This window comes from Panthera pardus, unplaced genomic scaffold (genome assembly GCF_024362965.1).
Source record: "Panthera pardus isolate Hobbes unplaced genomic scaffold, ASM2436296v1 HiC_scaffold_11, whole genome shotgun sequence".
In the NCBI taxonomy this organism is placed as follows: domain Eukaryota; kingdom Metazoa; phylum Chordata; class Mammalia; order Carnivora; family Felidae; genus Panthera; species Panthera pardus.
In genome coordinates, this window is record NW_026526666.1 from 79,508,577 (window position 1) to 79,532,053 (window position 23,477).

Genomic DNA, 23,477 nt, shown 5'->3' on the forward strand with positions numbered 1-23,477 from the left:
TTGAGAGTTAAAACTTAAAATTAGCACAATCAGATCAGAGGTATGTGAGGGCACTTTAAGGAGACACAATGCCTTTGAGAGAAATGAGATCTGATTAAAATATTCACAAATATATTAACATATCTAAAGAAAGCATATGTACATCTGAAGAGCTATGCCTGTGTGTGTATGTGTGTGTGTGGTGAGAGGGCCTGAACCAGCATTGGAAACCTAAACTATGGAGTCACCAAGGCTCATGTAGGCCTAAAGCTAACAGTTGGCTGTGAAAACTTCTACTGACATTCCCCCGCTTCTGAGAAGTAGATCACCCAATTAGTAAGTATTAGTTAATAAATAAGAGAAAGCATTCAATTCAGAACTGTTTTTTTTTTTTTTTTAATTTTTTAACGTTTATTTATTATTGAGAGACAGAGACAGAGTGTGAGCAGGGGAGGGGCTGAGAGAGGGAGACACAGAATCTGAAGCAGGTTCCAGGCTCTGAGCTGTCAGCATAGAGCCTGACGCGGGGCTTGAACTCACAAACTGTGAGATCATGACCTGAGCCGAAGTCGGACACTTAACCGACTGAGCCACCCAGGCGCTCCTCATAACTGGTTTTTGAGAACTTACTGGCAGTTTGGTCCTAGGCTAGGAACAAGGGTGATAAAGATGAGTACAACACAGTTCCTGCCCTGGAAGAACTCCCAGTTTGATGAGGGAGTAGCCATATGAATACCGTGCCATGGTAAGTGAAAAGGTACAGGGGTGCAGTGCTGTTCTTTGTTCCCCTTCCAGCCCGTTCACTGAACTTTCTAATTATCCTTCCCTCACTCCCTTGTCAGCTTGTTTATTCAGTGTTTTGTTCTTCAGGGTTCTTTTTCTACCCTTTCTTATCTAACTCTTGTGTGTGCCCCCTGGGTAGCCTCATTTTTTCCCATAACTGTTAAGACGTGTGCCGTCTACTCCCAAATCCATAGCTGTTCATTCACTCCTTTCCAGAGCACATACCCACCTGCATGTCATACGTTTCCAACTGGATGGCTCACAGCTGCCTCCGACTTAATGTATCAAGACCAAACCCATGGTCCTTTGTCCTTCTTCCTCCTGTGTTCCCTATAACAGTGAAAAGACCACCTCCTCTTGCGTTCTGAGGTAGAAATCCCTGAGTCATTCCACACTCTTTTCTTTCCTCCACATTCACGTCACTGTAGAGTCCTGTCTCGTGCAGAGTGCCGTTAGTCTTCTCACTGAGGTTGTCTGATTCAGGTAAACATAAGCTCCTTTCTGATATATTCTGAGACCTCCAGTTTGAACTTACTCTTTAATGTTCTTGTAGTGTCTTACAGCTCTCTGTTATTATATCATGCTGTACTGTGTGTGTTAGGCTTTGTGAGGAGAGATTCAGAGTGGGTCTTGCTCTAGAGTGTGGTCCTTAGTCCTGAGGTGAGGTCTTTCTGGTGTGTGCTCGTCTGTGGTATTAATGTGACTTCTTCGCTCTGGCAGAGCCAAATTCCAAAGTGCTCCTGTTCTTACCCCCAGCGCTGCTTGACCTCTAGTGATTCTGTTCCCCTCTCTTCCCTGTAGCGTCTGCTATCTCATAAACCTCGAGTCTTGCCCTGTGCCTTTACATTCCAGCTCTCAGCCTGGCAGGAGACCCTCCCTAAGGACTTCTGGGGCTCCCTCTTTTCACAGCTCCTTCCTCTCCAGTGTCTCACCACTCAGATTTTAGCCAAATTCATATCTCTGCTTGCTGGGCTCAGCAAGCCCCCTGTGTTCTGTTTGGGTTCCAGCTTTTGGTGCTGTGGTTGGGAAGTTGGCCCTGGAGACCTGGGCAGTGGTAGGGCTCACTTCAAGTTTCCTCTCTTCTGCAATCTCTCTCGGGGATTGCAGCCTTGTACTGGCTGTTATCTCCTGACTAAGAACAGTTGTTTTGTATATTCTGTCCAGTTTTATAGTTATTTATTGTAGATGGTGAGTCTGGTACCAGGTATGCCAGGCAGTAACCTGTGTTCTAAGTAAGTAACCTAAGTAATCATAGCAGATGTGGCTGGGAGCAGATGGCTACTATGGTTACTCACTTATGTGTCTGCTTCAAGAAACTGTCTTAATGACAGTTACACACCAAGAATCTAGCACATAGTAGGTAGCAATAACAGTTTGTTGGATTAACCTAAAAATAATGCTGGAAATGACACCACGTTGGAATATACATGTTGAGGAGAATCGTTCTTTTCTACCCTATTTTTCATTCTTGGCTCATTAAGTGGGCCCTTCACTTCCCAGGAGAGAACAATATTTGGAAGGTGATTTTAGCTCTTTTTTCTGCCTTTTTTCTGGCTCTCTATCTGAATGGATGAGTGACTTTTTTGCTGATTGGTGAGGTTGAAAAAGACTCCTATTGTATGGAATGGCCTGTCTTCAGGATTTGCATACGTTCTGCCGTGCTCTAACTGGTCTGCCCATTCCAGGATAGCCTGCCTGTGTCCAACTGGGTAAGTTTAATTAAGTACAGGAAAGTATTAGAAAGCCAGTATGTGGTTGTACATCTAAGCTATGTTCCCCAGTCACCTTATCGCTTATTATAAAGATGATATTTTGATCTCCATTTACCTCTAACTGCCATATTTGTTTAGTTAAAAAAATTTTTTTTAAGTAGTCTCTACACCCAACGTAGGGCTTAAACTCACAACCCTGAAATCAAAGTCACATGCTCTACTGACTGAGGCAGCCAGGCACCCCTGCCATATTTATTTTTTAATTCATCCCAAACTCTGGGTGGGACCCTCAACCTCCCGTAGAGACTACAGTTGGGACAAAGGCAGCTTCTGGCTTAGCAAGACGTCTTTTCCCCATTTGTTGCTATTTTCTTTTTGTTCTCATAACTACCTGCATTTGCCCCTGACAGACAGAGGCACCTGCACTCACTTTCCTCCTTTGCCCCTATTGTTTGATTGTACTTTGAGGGCTGTAGCCCCTGTTGTACCAGACAGACCAAGTGGTATCTTTTTCTTTTAAGAGAGTAATATATCTTGATCATGCATTGGTCTTATCCTTAGGAGAAAAGCATTTTCAGGAGACTTTTTAAAGGGCATTATATCCCTGCTCTTCTTGTATCTGCTGGGCATCTAATTTAAGGTGGATGACTAATGGAATAAATCTCATAGTGATGAGCCTTCAGCAAGAACTTTCTCCTGCCAAACTGTCCTATATTCTTAACTACATTGCAGTACAGGAAGGTGATAAATTATTAATCCTACATCTGTCTCCTCAGATTGTAGGATAATGACTTGAGTATATGGCAGCTGGGGGAAGGTAGAGTTTTCTGGCTGTTAACACAAATCATGCGAGCTTTTTGATTCTAAAGTTCAGCTGGCATTGAGCAGGTCTTTGGGATCTTGTTATATCACAATTTAATTGACCTAAGTAAGACCAACCAAAATCCTCTAAAATTAGCCTCTCTCCCAATGAAATGAAGCAATTGTGTTTTGCTTAAACACTCTTCAATAAAAGATGATCATCTTAAGTCTTGCTCTGTATCTTGGAGCATAATTTTGGTGGGTTCTTTTTGCCCTTCAGAAACAATGCAAACACAAATGTGCTTCCTAACTTGTGTGACAAAGTGAAGAGGGATAAGACAATGGTATAACTGGGCAGTAAATCCAATATGATTTAAAAGCTGTCTGAAATGGACTTGCCTTAGGAATTCTTCAAGGGAGGAAATAATACAGTGGAGGAATTTATAAAAACAAAATAACAATTGCAGGGCCAAAGTAAGCCTTTTGGCTTATTTTGGAGATTGCATAAAAATCTTACTAATTGAAACAGCTTTCAGTTCAAGTCATTGTTGGAACCAGGAGGAACATGATTAAGAACTGTGTGTGTGGTTAGTGTTTGGACATTTATTCTCAGATGAGTTGTACTGAAAAGTTTGGGCCAAAATGCATAGCTCTTGGTTTGAGGGACTGCCTTTTGAACTTCCTTTCCGATCCTTCATCTAAGAGCTTCCTTAAGAAAAGTCAGTCTATGTGGTTAAGTCCCTTTAACCACTTTTGATTTCAGGCAATAATGAGTAAGTTTTAGAAGCTGCAAGAATTGGTCTTGATACCTACCTATTCATCGACCCAGCAAGAGACAGGAGGAGGCAGAGTAGCAAGAGGTTGGAACATGGACTCGGGAGTCAGACAGGCCTGGCTCTGAGTCCTGGTTCTCTTACATACTGGGTGGTATTACTGAAACCCACATTTCATCAGGTTTTTTATCTTCAAAGTGAGAATGACAGTGCCTCTCATAGGATTGTTGTAAGGATTAAGTAAAATGTTTATGCAAAGTATTTAGCCTACTCCCAGGTACATAAGTGACAGTTCAGCAACTGTTAACAGTAGTCATTGTAACATGATAACATAATATCCTGTTTGGCTAAACTCTTGTCTAACTGCAAGATGACGCAGTGGGCATTAGGTTTGAAGTCTCTCCTAGCTTCTTAAACCTCCACCCAGTGGGATCTCAGTTTCCACGTTTTTAGAAGTAGAATGCAGGCAGGCAGCTGGTCTTTCTGCATTGTCGGGAAAAGGAGACCTCCATTCACATGGCTTTATAGGCCTGAGGTTGGTGGAAGCCGTGGTAGGATGAGCTACATTGTGTGTTTTCCATGATTATAAAATTCCACTAAGGAGCATGACTGACTACTTGTTTCCTCTTTCAGCCAAGGATACTTTTCCTCTGGAAGAGGACTCTGTTCTGCTATCATGACACCACCTGACCCTGAGCCCTGGTTCACTTTCCCCAAAACTGTTGATGTGCCCATGCTTGGCAAGGCCGTGTGATAGGCCAGGTTATTGCATTGACTGTGGCTGGTTCAATAGCACTTTTGGATTTTGTGTCAGAAGTAGCTTGCCAGAGTTAGTCCCTTTCTTCAAAACGTTTTTTTGGGGTACCTACAATCCTGGGCATTAGAGATACAGTGGTGAGTCAGAGAGAGATGGTCTCTGCCCTCATGGAGTGTGCAGTATGTTGATTCCTTTGCCATTCCTAAGGAACAGAAAATCTCTTTGAAAGGATGATGTTACTGGCATCAAGATTCCCTTCAGAGAGGCTGAGGCCTCCCTAGGGTCCCAGGGTAATTCAATGACAGTGGAGACCCAGTTCTTCTTGCAAAATCCTAGAAATGTAGGAGACTAGGTGATTTGATGTCTGGTCTCAGTAGAGTAACCTTCTGCTCATAATTGTGTGGGTGAAGCCCCTGTCTACAATATGTTTCCATCTTTCCTTTCAAGCCAGCTGGCTTGCTCCACCATTAATAACCCATGGCCCCAGATAAGCGGTGAAGGTGGTTATCTGGAGATTTGGGGACAGTGTGACAGCTGCAGCCTTTGCCCCTAACTTGGAAGCGTTTGTCCTCTGGTGACTTCATAAGTATTACGTATACCCAACCAGTGAGCTCTGGAAACTCTTTTCTGCATCAGTGTGCTCCTGCCTTTTCGGCATCAGGTTGGTTACTCAGGCCCTCTGGTGAACAGTTCCAGGGCTTAGTATCAGACAAGCACCAGATTATACAAATTCTGAATTTCTCTGGTCAATCACAAAAGGAAACTGTAAAATACCTTAAGATAAGCAGGAGTTAAGAATATCCTGAATGGCGCATTAACCATCACAGACACTGTTCTAGGAGAAACAAAAGCAGACAGGAATGCTGGCCAAGGCCTATCTGAAACTCCATCAACTTCAGACTCTGCCGCTAAGGTGAGTGCCCATGTAGCTCACCTCAGTTCCCCTTTTTAAACCCTTCCACTAAATGACAGAATTTTTAGGAATGCTGTCTTTCTTCCAACTGGCTTAACATTATGTTTTGATTCTAATCCAGCAGCACATTTGCGTTTGAAATAAATGTCTGCTCGTGGATTCTCTCACTTGTAGGTAATAGGAGAATGTCTAGTATTACCAGACCTGGGAGGTGGGGAATTATATTGATTTGGTTTTACTTCTCTACTCTAATTTCAGATTCAGGCTTAAAAGTTTGACAGGACTGGCTTTTAAAAGAAATGACTCCTCTGGTGTGCGCGCGCACGCGCGTGTGAACGTGAATACAGCTCAGTGTTTATTGTCCTTAACTGGGGGCAACCTGAGTCAGCTGGAGGCTTATGGAAGTAGGCCAGGTAAAATGAGTGAGTCTTAATCAGAATAAATGAAGGGACCTTGTGGAGAGAAGCTGAAGAGCCAGATTCCATTTCAGAAAGTTGAGTAATCTGCATCCTGCTGGGTCAGTCTGTGGCTTTTAGCCTGAAGCAAAACAGCCCCCAAGTGCTGAAGCAGTGCTGAGCTTCTCTTCTACCTGTGCCTTCTATTTCATCAGTCCCGAACTGCTTATTTTCAAAAAGCCTGTCAGCTGTGCTCTCCGGGGTATGCTCACGAGCCGCACCCTGACATTTCTCACAATGCACTTTTCAAATACTGGGGTGAATTTTCATGTTACCTATTCTATGAAAGGTTAAAGGGAGGGCTTGGCCTTTAAGCTCAGGTAAGCAGACCTTGAGCAGGGCTATGTGCCTAGGATGGTCAAGGCAGAAGCAAAACTTGTCTGGCCTTTCCACGGAGACTTTCACTGACACGCATACCCTCCTTTCCTTTCCAGGCTGTTTTGATTGAGCTGTTTCGCCTCCACTCTCATATTTCACGTGGGGGTTGCTGCCTTGGCAGCATGGCTGCCTGTGTCAGTGGGAAGGAAGAGGTAAAGAGTGAAGGCCCTGTGTATGATGTGTTTTCAAGGAGTTTCCTGTGTGCCTATGGGGAATGTGTGTGTGTGTGTGTGTGAGAGGGAGAGAGAGAGAGAGACACACACACACACACACGTACTTGGATATCCTTATTGCCCCACCTAGAATTAATGACATTTTTGAAGCAGCGGAATAATATTGCTATTTTAGGTGATGATAAGGAAAGGTCAGTTTCTCTGTGGCTAGAGGGAGTCTGTACTGGATAATTTGGTAGTGGGAGGTGTTGACCATTTGGCCCCAATTTTTATTTCTGTCAGTAGAATGTGTATTACAATGAATTTGAAAATGGAGGTATAAGAGAAAGATACATGTAAGTACATGTCATCAAAATGAAATCTATTAAAAGCCACATGACTACAATAAATAAACCAAACAATACCAAATTATCTGAATGTTGGTGCTGCGTTATATAGATGACTTTAACTAGATGGCACTTTCCTAGTATTTGCGATCCCTAGTTCTTCATATGTGTTGTCTTATATGCTTACTGCCTTTTTAATACCTTCTCTAGGATGTTTAATTGAAATCACTTGATGATAAAATCTGGGTGTTATGTACATACTGTAGAAACATACAATTCAGGTCAACAGACACTGTCTCCAGCTAAATAAAACCCAGTTCCTGTCATCAGAGAGTTCACACTATGGAAGCAGAGATAGATATAGAAACATAAAGAAACATGATAAATTCCAAGATGTGCTATGGGAACACAAAGAACCGGGCAGGGAAGTGTTGAACCCTGTTCTATAATGGGCTGCTAAGACGAATGATACTCTGATCCCTTTGAACTTCCTTCTCCCAGATTCATGTGAAGTGGTTTTGGACCTGGAGAGCTCTTTTCACTTCTTGATCTCAGAGGGAGAGGTAGAGAGAAGAGTATGTACAGCTCTATAAAGTCTAGAGAACAAGAGCCCTGAGAAAATTATTTCTGTACAGATACAGATTGGCTTTGATTTAATTTAAATAAACTGGCTCTCAAAAATTCTAAGAATACTAACTACTCACACAGTTTTGCTTTCATTTACACACAGATGAGGAAGCATCTGCAGCTCTGCATTTTATTTGCTATAAGCAAAAAGTGGTTTAAGATATTTAAGTATTCGAAGCTTGGTTGTATTGAGTCCTCACATGGCCCAGTTCAGCCCACTGCAGTTTTTTTTTTTTTTTTTTATGACACTTACATAATACTCCAAAAGGAGAGATTTTTAATGGATAAATTGACACAAACTTTTCCTCTATTGGCCATATCTGCTGAAAGAGCACTTCATGGCTTGCTCCCTTATTTCCTTATTTCCTCCCAAGCTCACTGCTATTTTATATAATTTACATCCCTCTGCCACAGTCCTCCAAATGACCTTCTCTTTAGAAAACCAAATCAACCAGCAAAAAAAATTTTAAAACCTTCCTGAAAAACAAAGCAGGGCTCTGATTCAAGGTTCATTGTGTGGGTTTCCAGAGAAGGTTGGTATGATTGTGATGAATGCAAATAATTTATCAGCCCTGCAGTCAGAGACAGCAGTCAGCTGCAGGTTTTTAACAATAACCTCTACAAGTGGGCCATGTAGGGAATTGCTAGATTCGTGACACCATACCTGGGGGCTTTCTCTATAAAAAAAACGTTTCTTTTTAGAACCACTTTTATGTATAGGCTGAAGTTTATCTGTTATCATTTGATACCTGTGCTTTTTGAAGTACAAAGCCTGTGTTACTTGGAGAGGTGTGGGTTCGTTCTTTCATGCTGTGGCTTGGAGGCGTGCGTTTCTTGCTGACAGCATTCTCCAGAGTCTTTTAGTCATAAGGTGGTGGGAGAAAAAGCGAAGCAGGAGATTCTGAGTATATTATATTCAGCAATGTAACCCCCTAGTTACAGGTGTTTTTTGTTTTGTTTTGTTTTGTTTTTAAGTATATGGTTTAATCATTTGCCTTCAATCTTCCTTTAAATATTATAAAGGCTTGATGACTGGATCATTTTTGAACAGGTAACTTTATGGCAGGAGAGCTATTTTCAGCTATACCACTATTTTGATTAATATTCTCACTTATAGCTTGGTTGTAAAAATGGCTTTGGACTAAACCTTAATAGAAAGGTCTTTGAAATTAATAGCAACTGTATCTAGTTAATGCAAACTTCTGATTTTTATTTATTTTTTCAAAAAAAAATTTTTAATGTTTATTTTTGGGAGAGAGAGAGAGAGAGAGAGAGAGAGAGAGAGACCATGAGTGAGGTAAAGGCAGAGAGAGAGGGAGACACAGAATCCAAAGCAGGCTCCAGGCTCCATGCTGTCAGCACAGAGCCTGATGTGGGGCTCGAACTCACGAACTGCGAGATTATGACCTGAGCTGAAGTCGCACACTTAACTGACTGAACCACCCAGGCACCCCAAACTTCTGATTTTTAAAATAAATATCAGGTAAAAGCTATAGGCATTAGAATTGTTATAGACTGGTTTCTGTCTTTCCACCTAGGTGACCAGAACTTGAGTTTTTTTTTCTTTTCCTTCCCATTATTGCTTGGGAGAAGGAAAATTGAATGGATCTAGATGTCATCTGTGATGGATGGCTGTTTGTCTAGGTGAACTGGCAACTATTTTCCACTGCCACTTTGTTCAGAAAGTTCTATGGTGAAAGCCTGTCCTTCCTTTGGCGTGTTCTGAAATAGATAGCTTGGGGAACTGAAATGTGGTTGGTCCTTTCACGAGGAAAGATTGCTTTGTGGTTTGAAAGGATGTTTCAGTGTAGGCAGGAAAGGCTGTTTTCTAGCTGGTTACTTTAGACGCAAAGATCTCTTAATCCATTTCGCTTTTCTTCGGTTTCTTTTTGTACATCTCATCATACCTCCCATTCAGTGCTCTCTCCAATTTAACCCGGAAAGCCAGTTCTCGTTTCTTAGTGAGCTGAGAACTTTGCTTTTCTCTCCTGTCCCTGCCTTCTTTTAGCCAAGGAAATTTAATTACGATTAAGGAGCTGATTCGAACGACTGCAATTCAAGTAGCCAAGTAGTGGAGCTGACATCTTTTGCTAGATTTTGTTAGTTTAAAAAATAGCATAAATTTATTTCAATATTGGGTAAATGTTTAAAATTAAACAATTCTTTGAACACCTTCTACATGCCAAGCGTTTTACTGTGCCTACAAATATAGAGTTACAACATACAACTCTAGCACTTCAACAGGGCAGAGTGTGTGAGGTAAGCAAAGGGATATGATCCAGTGGGAGAAATACTGTGATAGAGGATATGCAGAGAGGAATCTGGGGGTAAAGGTTTCATCAAAGAAGGCTTTCTGGAAGGAGGGTACCTGTGCTGAAATGCACTGTTGGAACAACAGAAGTAATGGCAGCTAATATATACTGAGCTTTAACTACATACCAGGCATTGTGTTAAGTACTTTGCATAGATTACCTTCTTTTATATCTATAATAACCCTGTGAGTTTAGGTACTGTTACCATCATTCCATCATTCCTGTTTTTACTTATGAAGAAACCAAGAAATGGGACCCAGGATGACACAGCTAGTAAGTTGACTGTATAGAGATTCAGACCCCGGCAGTCTTTATTTCAGGGGCCAAAGCCTCAACCCATGGGGTGAGGGACAGAAGATGGGGTGAGATGGAGTAAGGGTATTGATCTTGATATGGGATTTTCTTTTGGAAACAATGTTTTTTTAACTCAGTTTTCCAGACGGTTCTGTATGAACCTCACCTTGGAGATTGGATGTATTTTTTCATCAAACCAAGATTAAATGAGGGGGGTTTTCATAGGTCCTTTAAAGTGTCCATATTCTGCCTTAAATAGGAGATTAAAAGAACCTTTTCCCCCTCTTTTGCATGTAAATATTACCATCTTCTAAGGAGATGTTATGATTTTTCTCTTCAGCAGTTTGCCGCAATCCAGTACTTTCAAGGCTTCTTTAGCGACAGTCTTACAGGAGGCGACTTACTCTTCCAAGTACGCTTAATCAGAGAAGTGCTATAGGACTCAGGTTTTGTGGTTGAGTCGCTGGAAGCTTGTTTTCCATCTAGCAGGCAATCAGGAGTTAATGTGAACAGTGGCTGTGAGACATCTGTTGGGCAGCTGGTTCCATGGGGAGTTTGTCTTTGATCAGAATGGTCTTTGGGAAAAATGGAAATATTACATGTTGTCAAGGAAAAGGAGTCAGAATATGGACACAAAGCCTATTGATTCTTGTGTAGCAGTTAGTTTAGTTTCAGCAAATCACCTACACCACAACATTTAACAAACTGTGCTCTTAACAAAGCTAGGCACACAGCAAAGGCAATGAATGGTAATTATTTTCTTTTCAAAGGGCTGCTTTGTGAGGCCGCTGCCACCTTTCATTCTAACCTGTGTGCAGTTGAGGAAAAAAGTGTTGGGCCTTTTGAAGAGGAGAGAGGGCACCAGTTATTACCCTGGCTTTTTCCAAACTTCATAATATCTGATTGTGCCCTTCAGAGGATTTAGTTACCACCTCTGCTTTGCTTTCTGAATATGCTACCCCACTGTGGGAGAGAACTGGTGTGGAGAGTCACTGGAACCATTTTTGTGTTTGTTTGTTAGTGGGTGTGCAGGTGATAGACATGCTGACAGTCAAAAGGAAGGTGGAGGGTGCCCCCTGAGGTGGTTTGCATTTGAACGGTTCCTGTCAGTTGTTTTGGGGATTGATAATATCCCTGCTGTCTGCTTTTCATATGGCAGCCATCTTGGCTAAGACCTATTGCTTCTAAAAGAATGCATGCTTTTGATTATAGCCGCAGGAAGACAGTTGGTGTGGAGCCATAGTTCAGTCACTGACTTCACCAAATTTAGGGCTTCTGCTTTACTGCTTGATAATAGTTCATTACAGGTATAATAATCAAAGGAAAGCTTTGAATGGATTCTTGACCATATTGTAAAATTCTGAAATTTTAATTTGAATGAATATTAAAAGTAAGTGCAAATTTTGCTTGCATAATGTTCTTACCATGCATTCATTATTATCCACAGAAACTTGGTTTCCCTTTGTCCCCCAAGAGAAGAATTTACCAACTGTTCTTTTTTTTTTTTTTTTTTTTTTTTTTTAATAACACTGACGGGGCGTTCTCTCTACTCTCGTTTCTACCATGTCAGTCCTTCCATTGGGATTCAGTTTGATGAATTTGGTTAAAGTATGAATTCCCAATGACCATAACAGTATGGTTCCTAAAGTAGTGGGTGTTCTGTATCTGCTTCCTTCTTGGTTGCCAGCTCTGTCTTGGAAACTCTGAAGTTTCCAAGTTAGCTGGAAGAGTCAGGCTTGTTACCTGAGAATTACAAATGCCAGAGGTAACAGCATTGTCTGTAAGTATTTCTAGAGTTGTTCACAGCTTCCTAAAGTATTTGATGAATTTCCACTGGTAATAATTTTTTTTTTTCTATAGACTTCTCCACTCTGCTGCTGGGGATTATGAAACCTGGTCTAGATTTTGTGCTAGATTTATTAGAATTTTGTATTTTGAGAGGCGGTAATAATAAGTAAGTATTGCTAGTTCCAGAGCTTCCTGTTTTGGGGATTCTCCAAATAATACATATGGGAGCCCTGTATTCTCTGCTTTGCCATGGCTTTAGAAGGAAAGGGATTGGCTCTGCCCTCCTGTTCTCCACTGGGTAAGCTTTCTACATGCTTCTACCAGGAGTGAGTTCCAGACTTTCCCAAAGGGTTTTCAGCCTAAGGTTCTATGTAAGCCCTCTTTTGTAAGGATTTAATATTGCTTTTGCTTAGGCCCTGGGAGCGGAGCCAGGCTATGACGGCGTGGGCAGGAGAGGAACTGATCTAAAATTGGAGCTTATTTTCATCTTACCTTTTATCCAAGTTACTTCTAGAATCCAATATTGACTCTACCAGTGCTCCCCTGCTTCCTCCTCTGATGAACTCTTTTTCTCAAGAGTAACAACAATGAAAACAATGAAAATTGAATCTTAGGTTAAATTACTTTCCAAAGGTTAAATTGTAGTAAATGATTGATCTAGAGCTGAATCTGGATCCCATGTCTTTTAGCCCTCTAAGAGGGCTAAATTATGAATTATGATCTACTGAATAGATGGAAAAGAACTGGTTTTCCCCCATATTTTTATTATTGAACACATAATGTAGCAACATTAAATAACATTTAATAAAAAAAAAATAACTCAGTCAAAATCCTGCTAAGTAAACATGTGAACTGAGAGATCAGAGTACCTCCACTCCTGACTGAGATTAATTTTCTTAGCAATGCCATAGACAGTTAACCTGCCCCAGACCTTACATTTGTTTTTACTCTTGGTCACTGTCAAAGACTTAAGTGCTTCTGACCATTTGTCCTTTCCCAGGCTCTCTATTCCCTTGAGCTAAGACAAAGGATCAAATTGTCAGTTAAGATTCAGATGAATCAGAGATCTTAACCGTCATTACTAAGCTTTAGTAATAATTGTAAGAATACGTCAATCAAAAGGTACAAGTGAGGTAGAGAGAGTCTGAAATATCCTGTGTGAACCCCCAGGTTGTTCCTTCCCTCACTGAACAGGTTCTCTCCAGCCCAGAGTAATGGTAAGATCTCTAACTGAGGCTTCCAGGTCACCTCACAAAGCAGGGGAAATGTTTGCGTTTCTCTTTTATGCTGCCACATAGTTGTGTAGCTTATGTGACATTCTTCAGGGAGCCATGGAAGCAAAAGAAGACCTTTGCAGGTCAGACCAGTCTTATAGCTCCCTCCCCCCACCCCCACTTTTATCTCCTCTTCTTTCAAAGATCTGGATTTGACCAGAGCTGCTAGCAACAACCAGATAATTAGAATTTTTTGCTGCTTTCCCTTCAACCTTGTAATTCCCATAAATTTCCTTAACCATTTCTCCTGAGTCTAAATCTGTTCCCCCAGATTCCACAGTACCTCTGTGATTTGCCTCACAACTTTCACCATTTGTACCGAGGATGGATAGGCAGCAACCCTGTCATCAGTTCATCATCATAATTTTCCATCCTCTCCTTTTTTCTTGCTAGAAAGTACCTAACCGTTGTGATTTGTGTGAGTCTGACATGACATTCCTGAATAACTCTGTGTTTTTCAACTCACTCACATTTACCACCCTCCCTTCCCAACTTTTTAACTGTGATAAGAATCCATTGCATTATTAAATCCTCTCATACTGAAACTTGTGAGTTAAGATATTAGATAGATCTGGCTTTCTCTTGGAGGAAGACATGGTTTTCCCTCTAGCCTGCAGGCGATGGTTGCTCATTCTTCCATATCCCATGTACCTCTGAATTTGGAGGTGGAACTGATGTCCTCATCATTCGTCACTGTCACTTCTTGAACAGTACTCCTCCAGTGTCATGGAAAAAGTTCTGCTCTTTGAGGTTTATACCACTTCCTACCCTTCCCTAATCATTATTCATCTACCAACCATCATTCACCCCCCCTCATTTATTGTGGCATATGGGCCTCATCTCTTTTTGAAGTCTTGTTATCAGCCTGGATGTCTTCAGTATGACCCACCTGATATCAGGCCACCTGGTTTCCTGACAGTTTACTCATGGATTCTTTCAATACTTTATGCATGCACATGTGCATTTATTTGTGCATTTATTCAAAAAGATATTTTGGGGGGTGCCTGGGTGACTCAGTTGGTTAAACATCCAACTTCGGCTCAGGTCGTGATCTCATGGTTTGTGAGTTTGAGCTCTGCATTGTGCTCTGCGCTGATAGCTCAGAGCCTGGAACCTGTTTCAGATTCTATGTCTCCCTTTCTCTCTGCCCCTCCCCCACTCACCCATGTGTGTGTGTGTGTGTGTGTGTGTGTGTGTGTGTGTGTGTGTGTGTACACGCGCGCGCTCTCTCTCTCAAAAATAAATAAACATTAAAAAAAAAGGTTTGAAAAAGATATTTTGGGGCACCTGCAGTGTAATGTGCTAATCTCATGCTAGAGTTGGAGGTACAGTGGGGTGAGAAAAAAAAACAAAACAGACATGGTCCTGTCATCCTAGAGCTTACAGTGTGGGGTGGGGTGGGGAAGACATTGAGCAGATGATCGCACAAAGAAATGTAATTTTATGTGTTATAATTGTTTTGAAGGAAAGGGGCAACAGGGCCCAAAGAGTGTGTAAGCGGAGAGACCTGACCTGGCATAGAGTCTTCTCTGAAGAAATGATGGCTGGACTGATATCTCATAAGAGGAGTTAACTGGGTAAAGAAGGGAGACAAGAGAGTTCCCACTAGAGAGTGCAGCATGTGCAAAGCCCAGTTAGGAGAGGGAGCATAGTCCATTTGAGGAATGAAAGAAGCCTGGTGAGTTGGAGCACGACAGAGGGAGAGCAATGATACAAGTTGGGGCCAGAAAGGTAGGCATGGTCTAGATCATACAGGATCTTCTTAGGTTGTTAAGAATTCTGGTTATCAGAGCACCTGGGTGGCTCAGTTGGTTGAGCATCCAACTCTAAATTTCAGTTCACGTCACGATCTCATGGTTTGTGGGTTCAAGCCCTGCATCCGGCTCTGCATTGATGGTGTCGAGCTTACTTGGGATTCTCTCTCGCCCTCACTCTCTGCTCCTGCCCTGCTCACACTCTCTCTTAAAATTAATAAACATTAAAAAAATTTTTTTTGGTTATCATTCTAAGAGCCTTGGGAAGCCATTGAAATTTCTGTTTATTTAAATTTTTAAAATTTATCTTTCAGAAGATATTACATGTACATTGTACAAATTCAAAAGGTAAAAAAGGGTATTTAGTGAACAGACAAGTCTCTCACTTCAGTCTTTTGAGCTACCTCATTTCCCTACTAAAAGCAACTGTGCCAACTTCTTGACTATTCTTCCAAAAATAGTCTATGCAAATATATGCATAAACATTATATTCTTTCTCTCCCTACACCAATTGTAGCATACTATGCACACTGCTCTGAACTTTTCTTTTTCTACATAACGTACCCTAGATACCACTGCATATTAGTACTGTATAAAGTAGCTTTATTCATCCCCATAACTGCATGGATCGTCTTTAATTTAGTTAACCAGTTCTTATTGAGAAGCTTGTAAGTTATTTCCAATATTTTTTTCATTTCAAACAACACACAGTGAATATTTTTGATAGCATGTCACATGTGCGATAGTATACCTGTTCAGTTAATTCCAGGTTTAGCTACCTTTATTCTATAAAGGCTGAATTTCTTTCCTTCAGAGCACTTATGCTGGTTTGCAATCCTGTATTCATTATTATGTCTATTTAATCTAATTTAATCCTACATTCATTATTGTCTGTTTAATTGTGTCTTCCCCGTCTAAATTAAGATTATAATCTCCATCAAAGCAGTCCTAGCATGAGACAGATGCATTGTAATATTTGTTGAATGGATGAATGAATAAAGAAATAAAGGTAATAGGTAGGTGGGAAGAAAACGTGCCTTCTTAATTAAACCTTTGAGCTTATCTTTTACTAGACAGGAACAATTTGCATCTCTGTAAAAATCAAAATCATTTGTAACTTATCAGTCTTCTATAAATTAACGTCTAAATTTAGGCTGTACTCATTAGTTAATAGTTCAAACAAAAGTACATTCTTTGGACCAGGGGTTGGCAAACTTTCTTAAAGGGCCAGATAGTAAACATTGTAGGCTTTGTGAGTCTTAAGAAAAAACTCTATTGCAGCTAGTTAGCTCTGCCATTGTGGAGCAAAAATAGTCATAGACATTTTATACATAAATGAGTGTGACTATGTTCCAATAAAACTTTATTTACAATAATAGGCAGCAGCCAGAGTTACCCTTTGGGCCATAGTTTGCTGCCCCTGGTTTATTGAATCAGTAGTGATACCCCTTCTTTCATTCCTGATATTGTTAATTTGTGACTGCTGTCTTTTTTTTTCTTTTTTTTCCTGTCATCAGTCTGACTAGAGCTTTATCAGTTTTGTTGATCTTCCAAACAACCAGATTTTGGTCTCATTGATTTTTTTTTTTCTGTTTTTTATTTGTTTTCGTTTCATTGGTTATTCTTATCTTTAGCTTTTCTCTTCTCAGTTTATTTTGGGTATAATTTACCCTTCTAGCTTTTATGATGAAAGCATAGATCATTGATTAAAAAAATTTTTTTGTTTAAAGTTTGGCCTTTTTTTCTCTAGATCATTTGGAATGTGTATAATACATATGTACAAACAAAAAAGCTTCATTTAAAAAAATATATAAGCCCATCAGGCATAGATTTCTGCAGCTTTTAAAATTTAAAGTATCATGGGACTCTTTCTGTTGCGGTATATAGATTCTACCTCATTGTTTTCAGTTGCTGCATAGCATTCTAGAGTAACTGTATCTGTGTTGATAGACATGTAGGTTTTTCATATATTTCACCTGTACAAACTATGCTGTAATGAAATCGTCACATGTGAGAAGTTCTTCAGGATAGACGTGCACAGAGTATTTTTGTTACCTGTGTAATTTATTGAATGTCTCCCCTTTGATGCTCAGAAGGAATTAACTTGATGTGAATTACCACACTAACTACAATTGGTGGTTCTGTCTTTGTTATGAATTTTCTTATGTTGTTTAAGGGCTGAACTTTGGGGAAAAGTCTTCCTACTTTCATTACATTCCTGAGGTTTTCCTCCATATAGATTCTCTGATGTTCAGCAAGGCCTGAGCTGTGTCTGAAAGCTTTCCCATATTTCTTGCAGTAATAGGCTTTTTGTTCAGTATGAATTCTCATATCCAATAAGTTCTTCATAAAGATTTTCACACAGTCATTACACCAGTAGAGTTTCTTTTCACTGTGAGTTTTCTGATGTCCAGCAAAGGATATATACCTGATTTTCCACATTTATTTCAGTGATAGGGTTTCTCTCTTGTATCTATTTGTTGATGACTAATAAGGGTTGAGCTCTTCCTAAAGGCTTCTCCACATTCATTACACCAATGTGATTTCTCACCAGTATGGATTTTCTGATGTGCCACACAGTTAAGTTATCCCTGAAAGCTTTTCATTGCATTTAAAAGGCTCTTCTCCACTATGCATTCTCATGATGAGTAAGGCCTGGGTTCTAAGCAAAGGCTTTTTCCGCAGTCTTTTCATGTGTAGGGTTTCTGACTGGTATGAATTCTCTGATGACTTTAAAAGGATAAAGTTCATTTTGAAAGCTTTTCTACATTCGTTGCATTTATGGGGTTTCTCTCTAGAATGGATTCTCTGACAATTGATAATTGTTGAGTCCTTGAGGATAAGGTTACTTGTTCATGTGAATTTTATGATGATTTAAAGGAAATGAGCTGGGGCACCTGATTCAGTCGGTTGAACGTCCGACTTGATTTTGGCTCAGATCATGATCTCATGGTTCATGAGATCAAGCCCTGCCTCAGGCTCTGTACTGACAGTGCAGAACATGCTTCGGATTCTCTCTCTCCCTCTCTCTCGGCTCCTTCCCCACTTGTGCACCCTCTCTCTCTCAAAATAAATAAGTAAACTTTATTATTTTTTTAAAATTTTTTTAACGTTTATTTATTTTTGAGACAGAGAGAGAGCATGAACGGGGGAGGGCCAGAGAGAGAGGGAGACACAGAATTGGAAGCAGGCTCTAGGCTCTGAGCCATCAACCCAGAGCCCGACGTGGGGCTCGAACTCACGGACCGCGAGATTGTGACCTGAGCTGAAGTAGGAGGCTTAACCGACTGAGCCACCCAGGCGCCCCTAGACTTTAAAACAAAATCTTAAAGGAAATGAGATGAGTTGTTCATAAAGGCTATTCCATATTCTTTTTTTTAACTTTATTTATTTATTTTGAGAGAGAGAGACAGAGAACGTGAGTGGGGGAGGAGCAAAGAGGGGAGAGAGAGAATCCCAAGCAGGCTCTGCGCCGACAGCGCAGAGCCCAATGTGGGTTTCAAACTCATGAATCACAAGATCATGACCTGAGCCGAAATCAAGAGTCGGATGCTTAATCAGACTGAGCCACCCGGGTGCCCCACTATCCCACATTCTTTACATTAATGGGTTATCTCACCTGTGTAACTTTTCTGGTGACTGATAACGGAAGAATTATATTTAAAGGCTTTCCCACATTACCGTGCCACTTCTCTGTGGAGCTTCTGTGCTCCCATTCCAGGCCTTTATCAATCATGACACTGTATGTTCACTCTTCTAGAGACGATCCTTCAGAAACGTTTTGCTTTAGGACTGATATCTTTGTTTCAAATCAGTACTCCTGGACTGTACAGGCACCTGGCAGAATTTTCCACACCTCCATCCAGGGCTCTACCCCTTGCTCCAGTGGGTGATTAATTTTGGTTTGAAAAAGAGAAGCCCCTTGGACACCAGATTCCCATAGTTTTCCAGCATCACATCCCTGTACGTATCCACTGAATGGCATCCAGGTGTCTCTGTTCAGTCTGGGTAAAGGTCATAGCCACATGTGTAAATGTAGCCTGGGAGCCCTTTGTCTCCTTAGCTGCTCTTCAGAAAATCCTGATAAACCAATGGTTCTGGAGTCTAGAAGTCCAAAATCAAGGGTTGGTTCCTTCTGAGTCTCTGCGTAGAGCCCTTCCTCAACTCTTCTTAGCTTCTAGTGGCCACTTCCAGTCATTGGTGTTCCTTGGTTTGTAGCTGTATCTCTCCAGTCTCTGCCTCTGTCATCACATGGCCTTCTCCTTGTGTGTCTCTCTAGATGATTGATTTTAGACTTTTCTTATTTTCTAAATAAGCGTTTAAAACTAAATGCTCCCTCAATGCTGCATTAACTGCATCCCATGAATTTTTATATGTTATGTTTTCATTTTCATTCAGTTCAAAATATATTCTAATTTCCCTCATGTGATCTCAACCTACACTTGGGGTAAATTAGTGGTCAGTCAAAGATGAAAAGGGACCATTATCCAGTTGTCGGGAGCTCTTTATCTGTGTAGCTTCCTCCTTTCTGGTTGTTTGTTCCAAAATTCTTGCTATCACAGTCACCTCAAACTCTGTTTCCTCAGTGCAGCAAGTCTGCCCTAGTCTGCTTGGGCTCTCTCCTTCCCTGTGCCACCATCTGGAGCATGATGCTGTACGGAAAGCCCTGGTGGTCACAGGGCTCACCTTGTTTGTTTCCTTTCTCTCTGGGATCACATACTTGTTGTTCATGGTCTAAAAACAATTGTTCCATATATTTTGTCTAGCGTTCTAGCTACTCATGGTGGGAGGGCAAGTCCTATGGCAGTTTCTCCTGCAGGAGCAAAAGTGGAGGTCACGGTACATATTAAAAATTAAATGAAATAGTGACTTATAGAAAAGTGCAGGTTATTTTCATCTGTGTGGACCTCTTCACTGTGTTAAATATGAGAGAATTACTCTGAGAAGAATGAGGGAAAGTTGATATAAAGGTGACTGACAGTGGTTACTGAGGTAACAATTTATTGATTTCAACACAGTCTGTGTACTTAGCTGTTAACCAAGATTCATACCATTGGTTACTGTGTGGGAAGGTGGATGAGGATATGAGGGGTATTTCTGTAGCTCTTGGTAGCTTCATTTTTTTCATAGTTGCTATTTCTTCATTTTTCTTAAGGAAGTTCTATTTTTTCTAGGTTTCTAAATTGCCTTGTCTGATGTTAGGTTCGTGCCAATGTCTGTCTCTTTTCTTTTAATGAACAATGGCAGATTGGCTTCCATAGCGCCTGCTCAGTCATCCAGAAGCTTGCCTTTATTTTCCTCATATCTGTCAGTTGACTGGTGTTCACATTTAGTCTGCTGGACATTTTGTAAGTATTTCCTGGGAGTCAAGTTGGCTTTGGCTGATTCTTCTTCTTCTTTTTTTTTTTTTTAAGTTGATTTATTTATTTTGAGAGAGACAGAGACAAGCAGGGGAAGTGCAGAGAGAGAGAGGGAGAGAGAGAATCCCAAGCAGGCCCCGCACCTTCAGCGCGGAGCCCAGTATGGGGCTCGAACCCATGAACCATAAGATCGTGACCTGAGCTGAAACCAAGAGTCGGCCGCTTAACCGACTGAGCCACCCAGGTGCCCTGACTTTGGCTGATTATTCCATTGTCGCTCTGGTTATTCATAGCCCTTTTTCAGTTATGTGTATGTGCAGACATGATTATCCATCTCTTCAGTGTTTTGGTTCTACTGCATATTTTCTGTGTGTAATTTCAAGATATTTTGTGTTCTAACCCCAGGGCCAGAGCTAGGGTGAAGAAAGAGACACGTAAGGCACAAAATTTAAGGAGGTGCTCACTCTCAAGGTTGGGTAAGCCAACTCTGTACTTACATGACTCTGAGAATATATTCCTTCTTAAATTTTGTGCCTGAGGCATCGATCTTGCCTCACCCTGGTTCTGGCCCTGTATAACCCTGACCATAGTTGGGTACAGATACCTATATAACTAAGACCTTAAAATGAGCTCTGTATAATAGCTTTCATTTAGAACATGCTTTGACTTAACTTCATCTAATAAAACAGAAGTGAGGTAATATTTCAGGAGAATAAATGCCATGCCTAAAGTAATTCAGTAGCCCAAAAGTTTATCCATAAGCAACAGTATCCACAATTTTGAACCATGTTATTTATGTTAACCATACTAGGTCACTGTTGTACTTCTGTTCCTTTGTTTCTTATCATGACATGGCTTGTCAGTAGGAAGTTCATTCTAGCAGAATCCCTCTCATGATTAAACTTTTTGGTAATCTGACTACTGATCAGCTCTGGTTGATACCATGATATGCAAAACCACCTGACTCTGGCAAGCAGTTGGTTAGAAAATGGATGAACCTGTAACCTGTTGGAGGTGAAGAATACTCCGTTTGTGTTGCTGCCAGTTCAGTGGGTGGGGTGGGGGTGGGTGGACTATTCCATCCTGTTCCACTACCTGTTCTTCTGGTCCCATAGTGCTTGCACTGTCCCTGAGAAAGGCCAGGACATGAGTGGAAGGTCAAGTGGTGGGACTCTGCCCCTTCCACCCCTCCATACACTTCCACCAGAATAGCTATTTTGTTTGTCTTGCTTTTTTCATGAACTGGAATTCTGTATGAAAGGTCTATGTGGAAGGGACTCATTGAGAAGGGGAACCACCGATGAATGTGGAACAGTACTTCTATAAGCTAAAGTATCCTGAGCCAAAAAACACTCTATTTTGCTTCTTCTGTTCCACTTACTAGACAGCTTTCCCACCTTCTTAAAAACTAGTATTCAAAATAGCCTTAAATGTTGGTGTTCAGGACACTTTACAGATCAGTAGTGTGTTTTTATTATCTCTTAAAATGTTTTCATTCCTTGTTTTTAGATGCCAGTGAGAGCAGGTGCCAGCATGAGAAGACAGAATTTGGAGTTGGCCTGAGATCTGGGGGAGAAAATCACCTCCGGCTTCTTGAAGGAACCCCCTCTCTCCAGTTGTGTTGGGCTGCTTGCTGCCAGGATTCTGTCTGCCATGCCTTTTGGTGGTTAGAAGGGATGTGCATTCAGGCAGACTGCAGCAGGCCCCGGAGCTGCCAGACTTTCAGGACAGACTCTTCCAATTCCATGCTGGTGTTTTTTAAAAAATTCCAAACTGCAGCTGGTTTGGGCTATCCACCTGAAGAAGATGAACCACATATTCTGGGGCTAGGTTGGAGCAGGGTATCTTGGAGAAGACAGAATCCACCCAGAGCTCCACTCAGACCCACCGTATCTTCTAGTGACCAGCAGAGCTTAATCAGGAAGCTTCGCAAGAGAGATAGTCCCAGTGAAGAAGTAGCTACACATACAGTGACACAGCATTCTGAAATGAATGACTCCAAGGAAGTAGGTGATCTGAATACCAGTGGTTCTGCAGAGGTAAGCATATTATGAATAAGGAGCAGAGAAACTGTTAAATCTGTTTTCACATTTGGCACACATGAGCAGTGAAGCTGGTGGTTGTGGGAAGCACTCTATGCTGAGGAATATATGTATAAAGCTGCTTGGTGTCATCTTTGTGGGTGCAGCCCAGATGTTACAAGTATAGTTGGACCTTAGAGATGTTCACTGCATTACAAGTCTGACCATTGTTTTGGTAACAGCAGAAATCTGCTCATTATCTAGTCTAAGCTGGTTCTTGGCTACAGGTAAGTGCAGTTGTGTGGTGTCCGTTTTCACCAACAATTCTGCAGTATTTTCTGGCAGGTTGCAAAACACTTGATTGACATGGTTACATTCAAGCTGTCCTCCCTCTTCCCCATCTCCCACGTACAAATACATTTCCTTATGAGGTAGTTTCTATTCCAGTCTGAAGTGCCATTCCTGGCACCACAGACTAAGACCAGACTTACTGAGCTGGGGAGCCAGAGCTGGCCATTAGCCAAGAGGTTTCTGGGGTGACTTCTTACCAAGCTTTGTATGCCAAGGGAGATACCACCAGTAGAGTTTATTCTGCTTGTTATGTTTCTTCATTGTTGATCTTCCTGGGCAAATGATTAAAAGGAATGACTCACTCTGTGCTCAGCCTCCCTTGATTGCTGTGACTTATTTTTGTATTTGTTTTGTCCTAGTTGTTTCTACCAAGTTGAAGCCAGAGTGGGGAAGCTACTACATGCCAGGCACTATGTGTGCTAATCGTCGTACAATGTCATTTTGTTTGATTTTCATAGCAATATTCCCAAATTGGTATTATTAGCCCTGTTTTACCAGTGAGGAAACTGGGGCCCAAAGAGGTTAAACAGTTTGATTGTGTAGCTAATGAATAACAAACCTAGGATTGGAATGCAGATTTAATATTAGGAAAAAACCTTTCAGTGCAATATTAGAGATACAGTCTTAGGTTTAATATGCCCCGTAA

The 23,477-nt window shown here is 41.1% G+C and overlaps 1 protein-coding gene across 8 annotated transcripts in view; it reads left to right on the plus strand.

Moving 5' to 3' along the window:
• KIAA0319L (KIAA0319 like) overlaps window positions 1–23,477 on the plus strand; it is a 95,700-nt gene that overhangs the window by 8,040 nt on the left and 64,183 nt on the right. For 7 of the 8 annotated variants that reach the window (XM_019430160.2, XM_019430158.2, XM_019430165.2 and 4 more), the window contains exon 3: window positions 21,969–22,498. In XM_019430160.2, coding sequence (XP_019285705.1) covers window positions 21,969–22,498 — 530 coding nt within the window. Of the gene's footprint in view, window positions 1–2,350; window positions 2,472–21,968; window positions 22,499–23,477 lie in introns of those variants that run through there. The other variant, XM_019430166.2, reaches the window with a different exon arrangement.